Source organism: Sinocyclocheilus rhinocerous, unplaced genomic scaffold (genome assembly GCF_001515625.1).
Source record: "Sinocyclocheilus rhinocerous isolate Xijiao unplaced genomic scaffold, SAMN03320098_v1.1 scaffold1406, whole genome shotgun sequence".
Lineage (NCBI taxonomy): Eukaryota > Metazoa > Chordata > Actinopteri > Cypriniformes > Cyprinidae > Sinocyclocheilus > Sinocyclocheilus rhinocerous.
The window spans coordinates 1,042,521-1,053,136 of NW_015647095.1; the positions used below are offsets into that span (position 1 = coordinate 1,042,521).

The 10,616-nt window shown below is 36.8% G+C and overlaps 1 protein-coding gene across 1 annotated transcript in view; it reads left to right on the forward strand.

Moving 5' to 3' along the window:
* Nucleotides 1-10,616, forward strand: part of LOC107708834 (calsyntenin-1-like) — a 44,060-nt gene that overhangs the window by 25,539 nt on the left and 7,905 nt on the right. Inside the window, 9 exon segments of the mRNA XM_016513171.1 lie at nt 1,838-1,867; nt 3,251-3,446; nt 4,730-4,938; nt 5,193-5,342; nt 6,295-6,480; nt 6,689-6,937; nt 8,020-8,141; nt 8,564-8,726; nt 9,753-9,803. Of these exon segments, the coding sequence (XP_016368657.1) occupies nt 1,838-1,867; nt 3,251-3,446; nt 4,730-4,938; nt 5,193-5,342; nt 6,295-6,480; nt 6,689-6,937; nt 8,020-8,141; nt 8,564-8,726; nt 9,753-9,803 (1,356 nt within the window).

Below are 10,616 nucleotides of genomic sequence, written 5' to 3' on the forward strand. Positions count from 1 at the left end.
CTAAATATTCTTAAAATTAAAAGTTTGTTGTCATTTGGAAGTGTGTACTAGGCCTTCTTCCATTATTATGCTGTTACATTATGATTATATATTCAGTGGCATAAAATGGTCTTTAAAATGACAATAATATCGCTTATCGCAATTATTTCTGGGGCAATATATCGCACAACAAAAAGTTATTATCGTGACAGGCTTACTATTCAGTGCCAGCTCGCTGTCAATTTCAATATTTCCTCTGACTCGTTGTGAGCAAGTCCTTAAATTTTAAACTTCAGACCTCTAAAACTTCAATCCTTAGGCAGTAATGAAGCAGAAGTCAAATAAACAATAAAGTCCCTCCACTATTTTTTCCCCCCTCACTTCTCAGCTATTGTTACATCTTCATCGATTCCACTGTGCAATATAGCAGTCTGAGGGAATGAATCAATATTCATTGTGTTTTGCCTGATGGGAAATGGAGGACTATTGGAGTTGGCACTTGGCATGCAGGCTGAAGCGTCAGTCTGGGTTTTAGGGGAAGTGTGGGGATGTACAGTCATTAAAGCTCCAGAATGCACTGATGAGGCACAAAGCTTCCATCGCATGACTTGCTCTGAACAGCAGATCCTAATGGAAAATCCATCTCTAATTGTAGGGGTAAAAACGGGGTGGACAGGTCCACCAGCAGAGGCCACCGATAGGGTCAAACAGAACCCTTTAGTGGTCAGCCAAGCAGAAAAAAAAAAACGACTTTTTTTTTTTTATAAAGTTGGCTAATTTTAGTGCTGATACTACTATAAAAACATTTTTGGCTAACCCTTATTCTTTCATTTGGTTGCACCATTTATTGTTTTAACCTTAACAGGAACTCTATAGCAATTTCCTCCTGTGCTCAAGGCTGTGCTCAAGGCTGTTTTTTGTGTTTCTGTGACTGTTAATGTGGACTCATCAAAGTATATTGTTTTGTGCTGTACAGTCATATTAGGGCTCAGAATACGCTCAGAATTAGCATGATGCAGATTGCTACAAATGATAGTGTCTGTGAGATATTGTCCTTGAAGTACAAGGAAGATAAAAGCGATCTGTACTAGGGCTGTACAGTAACTATAGGGTTGGGCTATAGGGTTTTTACTATTGCTACTATGTAGCTATAGTAAAAAATATTGATTTTCAATATATATGCATTTGCTCTGAAATCTGTCATTTATTTTATTTTAAAATATTGTGATTTATTTTATTTTAAAATATTGTTAAAATTAATTATTTATTATTTTTTTAAATATTTAATTAGCTGTGTCTGTATTTTATACCTCTTGGATTAAACATGTTCATTTATTTGGTTAGAAATAATAGTAAAAGAAATAATCAAGAGTATTTACCTACGTATCTCTTTAAAACATTTTAATATATGAAAAATATAATGGTGAACATGTTTTAGTGATGACACGGATGAATCTGAGTTTTGAATCAATTCACTAAAATGGACAGTTCTAACCGATTCATGGAAATGAATACCAACATTTAATGCCATTTTTTTTTTTTTAAGTCAGAGACCCTATTCAGTCTGTCCCTATGCTCTCATAAAGAGGTCGTGACATGCTCTTCAAGAACTTTAATGGCCAAGTTAAAAGCACATTTATATATTCACAGTGTTGTTTAATTTTATATCGTTGCAAAGTGATCATAAATATTCAATATATATCGCCCAACCCTAATCTGAACAGTGTGAAAAGTCAAATGAGGTATTTTGAGTCCTCGGCTGCTTCTGTGACATCTGTCCTCTCTTTCTTGTCTGTGTTTCTGTGCATCTCATTCTTTCTCTGACTGACCTGGGTTTGTCTTTTCTCCCTTCTTGTAGAGAGTTTTGAGGTGACCTTCACCAAAGAAGGTGATGATGGGCTCTTTCTACTGCCTTGTAACCGTTTTATTAACCCACTAACGCAAATACAAAAGAAATCGGCACTTCACACGGAAACTCCTGTCATGCTCTTTTTAATCTCTTCCCAGTTCTTCTTCTTTTTGGTTTGGTTTTCGGTTTCCTCTCACCTTTGAATTCGTTGGAAATGAAAATTCAGCTACTGGATGACAAGTGTGATGCGGGGATAACAGTATCTAGAAATATCTATGCATGAGACATCCATTGAAGTTTGCAGATCCTAACAGTACTTCAGCTCCAAAACAGAACAAATGAAGGGAAATAATGCACGTGGGGGGAAATGTCAATCTGAACGCCTAAAAAGTTTGTTTTCAGAGACATCCTCCTTGTAAAGTCCCTTTTAGGGGTTCGCTTTTAACACAACCAAACCGATCTTAAATCTGTGAGACTCTGATGCTCCAGAGTTCAGTTCCTGCTCAAAAACGACATTGCTGAGATTGTTAAATGATGCAAACTCTCTGCTGTCCGGTCTGTGGTGTGGTTTGAGCCTCTTCACCCTCTCCTCCACTAATGTTACATACGCGGCATGGCAATCACTGCTGGTTGATGTGGATGTCAAGCAAATGGATATTTCTAACCCCAGCTCTCATCCAGCCTTTAAGTTTACTGCCTCTGCTCCTCGATTTTGTTTCATTCTTTCAGTTTTTTTAAAGGTTTGAAAGAGACAACATTGCACAGGAAGACTTCCTTCACGCCCAAATCTAATTTTAAGGGGGATTTTAAACTCCAAATGAGGGGTTTTTGCTTGTTTGTTTGTATATTTGCTTTGATTTGTGAACTTCTGAAAGGATGCTGGATCTCTGTCATAAATCCTTCTCATCGCCCCATGATTAACTTAACATTTTAACCTTGCTTTCTTGTTTAAATGTTACTTTTAACCAAAAATCTGCATTAAACACCTCAAGTACTACTTTAGATATGTTATGCTATTAAATACAACAGATATCTGTTCATTGGTTCATATCATTTCCTTCCTGTCCTTGTATATTAAGTATTCCTGTGAAATGCCTGTCCACATTCTGGGTTTCTTACTGCATGACTGGTTGCAATGTGATCAAATGGCTTGCACCAGACACTCAGTATCCCCCTTTTAACTCTCCCTTCCACCTCCCAAATACTCACCCCCCATCCCACAGTGCTTCTGGCTTCCTCCACAGACACCTTCACCTCCCACCTCCCACCTCCCCTCAGTGTTTCGATCCCTTTGGCTGCCAAACCAACTTTGACTGTTCTTATTTGAGTGTGGCGTGTTGTGGGTTTCTTTTATCTCATGAACAGAAGCTGGCGCTTTGGCTCACGGGTGGGCTTGACTAAACATGCGTGTGCCGTTTGCAGGGGAGATCTGCGGCTTCAGGATTCACGGGCAGAACGTGCCATTCGAGGCGATGGTGTTGGATAAGTCCACTGGCGAGGGCGTGATCCGGGCCAAGGATAAACTGGATTGTGAGCTGCAAAAGGAGCACACCTTCACCATCCAGGCCTACGACTGTGGAGAGGGACCTGATGGCAGCAACATGAAGAAATCTCACAAGTGCGTATCTTGTTTGGGAGTTTTTATTGATAATTTAAAAAGAACTGGAATTAATATTTGCAATGGCGCTAGAATTGAGCCAGAATGGTACACGTAAGCATCCTAGTTGTTCAATGTGTCAAAATGTATTTAAAAGTGTGGGGTTGGTGAGATTTTTAAGAGTTTTTGAAAAACGTATCTTGTGCTCACCAAGGCTGCCTTTATTTGATCAAAAATACAGTAAAAATTGTAAAATATTATTATAATTTAAAATAACTGTTTCTATTTGAATATATTATGAAATGTAATTTATTCCTATGAAGACATTATTCCAGTCTTCAGTGTCACATGATCCTTCAGAAATCATTCTAATATGCTGGTTTGGTGCCTAAGAAGCATTTCTTCTTATTATTATTAATGTTGAAAACAGTTTTTCAACATAGTAATTTTTTTAAATAGAAAATTCAAACAAACAGCATTTATTTGAAATCGAAATCTTTTGCAACATTATAAATGTCTTTATTGTCACTTTTGATCAACTTCATGGCATCCTTGCGGAAGAAAATTATTAATTTCTTAAAAACATAATAAAAAAAACAACAACTTATGGACCCCAAACTTTTGAACGTTAGTGTATATGATTTATTTATGCATAGTAACTGCACTGTAAAAAATTATTTTTCAAAATTGAAAATAAAACAAAGATTGTTGAAGTATGTTTTACAAGAAAATACTATTCCAGTGTTTCTACTTCAAAATTTCACATTTAATTCAGTGCGTTACTTGCTGTTTCTGAGTGAAAATTGTTTGTACACAAATTTTGTTTTCAGTGTAATAAATAATTAAAAACACTATGGGCAAGTCAGCTGTAAATTAAGGTTTACATTAGATTTGCCTTACTTAACAACGTGATATTAATAAAATTCAGCACAGAAAAATTTTGTAATTTAGTAAACCGATTCACTTCTATTCTTACTTTCACCCTGGTTGTTACATTTAAAAATTAATTAAAGGTCTTTTTTTAGATCTAGCACATCTAAGACATGCTTTTTTTAATCTCTAATTTCTTTCTTTTTTAAAAATTTGTGGCACTCAGAAGCCATAGACCCCATTTGAAACATCCCCTTCTTATGATATCACATAATGAGATATTAGAACACTTGAGGGTCCTGTGAATGACTGCGTCCCATCAGAGCATGCCTAAATGAATCATCCATCTGTTAACAAACAAGACTTGCGTCGCTGGCGTGCTTATTCCCACTTGCCCGATTCTAGTTTATTAATGACGTTTTGATGTCGCCCAGGGCTACCGTCCACATCCAAGTGAATGACGTGAACGAGTATTCACCGGTGTTCAAAGAGAAGTCCTACAAAGCCACAGTGATCGAGGGCAAAAAGTATGACAGCATCCTGAAGGTGGAGGCAGTGGACGCTGACTGCTCTTTCCAGTTCAGTCAGATCTGCAGCTACGAGATTGTCACCCCCGATGTGCCCTTTACCATTGACAAGGATGGTAAGTGCTGCCAATTCAGATCTCCTGCCAAAACCCCAAGTTATATCCCTTAGAGTGATATTGACTTCTAGGTCATTGTTATTCATGTGCCTATAAAAATTTATTTGTGGAAACAAGCCGTCATTTTCGGATCTGTAGCATACCTAACATTGACGTCAGCAAACAGTCACCTTGAGTTGTGGCCTGAATTTAAGTATTCAATTGGGCTTACCTATCTTGTGAGGTTATTGCTTGTCCGTTCTCCTTATGAACAGGCAACATCAAGAACACCGAGAAGCTGAACTACAGCAAGGAACACTTGTACAAACTCACCCTGACTGCATATGACTGCGGTAAAAACCGTGCATCTGAGGACGTTCTTGTGAAAATCAACATCAAGCCCACCTGCAAACCAAGCTGGCAAGGTATCAAAGACCTCTGGATCTTTTGTCTCTCATACATTCAAACAAACACAGCTGTATTCTTTTGTTGTTTAAAGCTGGAAAGCTCAGCTATGAAGGTCAGTTTTGTGAAATTTCAGATGCAAGTATACAGCTTTGTGCTTCAACAAGTTGTGTACATGGACAAAGAAGTTTAAAAGACAAATCCTCCATTATAGCTAAAGATTGTAGTTAAATACTGTCTGAACTAATATTAACATACATTTTAATATGTTAGGGCTGTCAATCGATTTTAATCTCATTTTTATAAGTTATTTGCTAAGAAATAACCCACGAATAAAAACAATATTGTGTTACGTTAAAAAATCAACTTGTAAATTCTATTTCTTTTAATATGGTGTTTATGAACAGTCCTGGGGATGTGATGTATTGTGTTAAAAAAAAGAAAGAGTAAAAGTAAAAAAATGTTAATGTAAAAAAAGGTTGTTTTATGTTAACTAATGTTAATTTATACAGCGTTTAATTATACATTTTGAACTACTGTTCCAAAATTTTTTTCTGTAAGATTTTATTTTGTTGAAAGAAGTGAATACCAGAAAGGACACATTAAATTGATCAAAAATCGAAGTAAAGACATTTATACAAATGTGTCACTGTTTCTACAATATTTCAACATTTCTTCATATCATCAGTGTTTCTTGAGCAGCAAATTGACAAATTAGAATGATTTCTGAGTTATCTTGTGTGTCACTGAAGACTAATGATAATAAAAATTCAGCTCAGTTATTACATAACAATATTTCACAATAATACTTTCTTTCAAAATCGAACCAATCCCAAACTTTTGAATGGTAGTGTATGTAAAACAAAAAAGATCATATCAGGTATTTTTCATTGTTATTTAATGTAAACTAATGTTAGTGTGTTACAGAATACTCTTTGTTTTTTGAATGACAAATTTTCTCTCTGTTGATAGGATTTAATAAAAGGATTGAATATGAGCCTGGTACAGGCAGTCTAGCCCTGTTCCCCAGCATGCACCTGGAGACCTGCGAGGAGCCAATCACCTCCATTCAGGCCAGCATCATGCTGGAGACTAATCACATCGGCAAGGGCTGTGACCGCGACACGTACTCCGAAAAATCCCTGCACAAGCTGTGCGGTGAGTCCCGACATCCTTATTATAATAGAGTTACATTAACATCAAGATCATTAAATGTGCTTATTACATTAAGCAACTCAAGTGTAAACTATTTTAGACTAATTTACATAATCGTATTACCTGCATAATCCCACAGGCACATGCTGAACCATAATGCAACCAATATTTTGGGATACTGTAATGAATAACTGTTTGTGTGCCCATCCAGGTGCCAGCGCTGGCACTGTGGAGCTGTTGCCTGCTCCCAGCAACTCTGCCAACTGGACCGTCGGCTTGCCCACTGACAACGGGCACGACAGCGACCAGGTGTTTGAGTTCAACGGCACCCAGGCCATCAAGGTCCCTGAGGGTGTGGTGAGCACCACCCTGAAAGAGCCCTTCACCATCTCAGTGTGGATGAGACACGGACCTGGAGGCAGGGAGAAGGAGACCATACTCTGCAACTCTGACAAGACTGGTAATAATGACATTCACACACAAAACACACTGACGGGTCTGAGAGGGTGATGATGGCTTAAATGTTTGTGTCCTCTTTGTCTTTTTACTTCAGTAGGGCTGTCAAAATCATCATGTGATAAATTTAATGTGTTATTAACGCTGTTAACACATTTATTTAGTATGACACTGTAATTGATAATAAGTAATGCACTTTTATTGCAGCTTTTTATTATATTTTTAATTAATATATTTTTAATTTCATGATATCTCATGATATCTATCAGGCATTTTATGTGTAGTATTACAAAAAACAATCACTTAAATAATCACCTTTTTGTTGGTTTTATGTAAATGTATATACATAAATATACACAACTGTTCAAAATTGTGGGGTCAGTAATGTTTATTTTATTTGTTTTGTGTTTTTGTTTTGTTTTGTTTTGTTTGCTAGCCATTTTATATGTGGTATTCCAACAAAAAAAAATCCCCAGTGTTCCCCTTATCCAGTGTTACACACACACACACGCACATATTCTGAAATACGTGTCATTACAAATTGCTGTTTTGTTTTCTTTCTTTTTAAAAGGAATTGAATGCATTAACTACAAAAAAACATGTTTGAAAGAAAACGAAACAAAACAAAACAAAAAAAACAATTATATATATATATATATGCTGTAAAAATTTCACTGGAGTAGCGTCTCATGACATTTTTGAAGGTTATGAAAGGGTTGCTTATGGTAGTTCTGTGAAATGGGAATCTCACACGATGATCTCACTCTCTGGTCATTGAAGCAAAATTCCCTGCGCTACAAAAAGCGCATCAGCTGGGCCTTATGTAAGGCTGATTACGTCACAGTTATGCCTCCGTTTATGGAAAGTTGCTCATTGTTTTCTAGGAGAGTGCGGCTGGAGAAATCCATGCATACTGAGACATGTGTACAGTGCAGCACAATGCATACTAAATCTATTATACGCATTTAAGTGTGGGAAACCTCACAAAATTGTAACATGCATCTGTTATATAATAAACAAGCATATTTACATGAATTATCATTGACAGAAGTGTGATTTTTATTCCTGTCTATGTGTTTTCTGCAGAGATGAACAGGCACCACTACTCTCTGTATGTACACAACTGTCGTCTTGTGCTGCTGCTGCGTCAGGAGCCTACCGAATCGGAGAACTACAAACCAGCTGAATTCCACTGGAAACTCGATCAAGTGAGTCAACTTGAGCCCCTTCAGAAGCACTCAATTTTGAAAGACCCCCTTGTGTTATGTTTAGCTCGCTAGTGATGAATAGGTCACCTCATGTGTTGAATTAGGGCATAAACATACTTAACATTCACTCTCCAAATGGCCCATAATACACTTTCTACCTTTCTTACCCAGTAAAAATGCACGAAAATATATGCTTGCTAAGTTATATTTTAGGAAGGGGGTTTCTTGCTAGAGCATCATCATAACTGAGGGCCCTTAGCATTAAAAACATTAAAATACCTGCTTTAAGCAAACCTAACTGTACATTTAGGTAGGTACATATTGTCCTCGAAATCTAAATCACCATTTAAGTTTTTCTGAATGCTTCAGCTGATGCAGTCTGTAGTTAAACAGAGGCCCTGATCAAGTATCTCTCCTCCCAGGTGTGTGATAAAGAATGGCATCACTACGTGTTGAACATTGAGTTCCCAGCAGTGACTTTGTTTGTGGATGGTGCCACCTTCGAGCCCTTCCTGGTCACGGAGGATTACCCTCTGCATGCCTCCAAGATCGAAACCCAGCTCACCATCGGCGGCTGCTGGCAAGGTACTCTCGCTAATGATCTATTGATTCTACTCACACAATGATGCAACCTCAGGTTTAGACTTGAAACCTATTTGTCGCCAGCTGCAGTTGAAATTTAAGCATGCTCTATATTAGTAAGTAGTTTGTCTTTGCAATTTGTAGAGATGCCTATTTCATATCCCCAGTCATAGATGTAAGACGAAATCTATTGACACATGTCAGATAATCTTAGATAATCTTAAAGACCTCATTTAATCTAAAAACGATTTGTGGCTTTTATTGCATGTCATTTTTTATACTAGTGTACTTCCAAAAGTTTAAAGGGGTCATATGATGCGATTTTTCCTTTCTCTTTGGAGTGTTACAAGCTCTTGGTTATTATTTTTATTTTTAGGGTACAAGCACAAAGAACCGAAACCCTATTTTTTAGGGATTTTTACTATTATTGTTGTTAATATTATTATATATTATTATTATTATAACCAGTGGGGTAACACATTACAAGTAATGCAAGTTAAGTAATCAGATTACTTTTTTTCCAAGTAACTAGTAAAGTAATGCATTAATTTTCAATTTACGAAAAATATCTGAGTTACTTTTCAAATAAGTAACACAATTTATTTTGTTTTCCCATTTATTCACTAACACCTCTCCTGTCCCAATGTTGAGAGAAATAGGGAGTGAGGTGCAGAGGCACTTCCTTCAGCCTGAGGCTTATTCATTTCACTTTTGGTGTGAAAGGGCCTTTACAGTTGCCCAAAATATACTTTTAAACTTTCCCCAACAAAACTAATAATAAGAATAGTTCAATTCAATAATAATTTTTTCAATCTGTAATTCAATATTTTTTAAATAAATGACATTTAATCAATTACAAAATATTTATATAGTGTTTTACATATTTATATAGTGTTCAACAAAATGCTCTCTAGAATTAGAAGTATTTCTTGGGGGTCTTTAATGCATGACAACATGTATCAAGTGACTTTCTTTCCTTGACTATATTAAGCCCTGGTCTTTCCCTGCTCTTCTGTCTTACCTCCACAGACCTCTCAGGACATGCCAATGATACTGAGACTCTCTCAGAGCCTTTGACAGGTTGCCCTTGTCTTTTCTGATCACACCAATAAGTCAAAACGCACGTCTATTAACGCCCTGCGCATGTGTGGTTCTTCTGCAGCATGTCATTCGGCTGCTGGAGGACCGTTCATGCACAGCTTCTGTCTGCAACGGCATTATATTTGTAGCATGATGCAATTGAGTCGAGAGACGCCATGTCATAAACCCTGCCTGTCTTGTTCTTCATTCTGTTTTCTTAATTCATCAGTCCAGCTCCATCTAATTTCAGTTTGCTTCCAGATCTGGAGAAGTACACAGCAGACAGTATATTACAAGCAAAAACAAGTCCAACTGACCTTAGGGATCTGCATGTTTTTATGATAAATTAGAGGGTTTGGCTGCATTCCTTGCTGCGGTTTGCAGGATTATTTATGCCAGTGGTATCAGCGCAGCAGACAGCGTCTCATTTCTCACTCTGTGACCTTGCTGCCTCTAAGAGCTCCTTTACAGCATCACTCAGTGTCACATTACTGCTGAGGTCATTCTGACCGCTCCCGCATCTCGCTGTCCTTCAGACACAGTCATACTATAGAGGACATTGCAGTACATACAGTGTTAAGCTTTCATTTTCATCTTAAAGGGACTGTTCACCCAAAAATGAAAATTATTGTTTCAAAATATTGTTTCAAATGTATATAACATTTTTACCCAGTGCTTTTCCATACAACAACTTTTGTCAAACTGTCAAACAAACATGGTAAAATAATTCATATGACTAATTTGTCGAAGTTGTTCTTTTTTTTTTTTTTTTTTGTTTTTGAAAAAAAAAAAATATATATATATATATACACA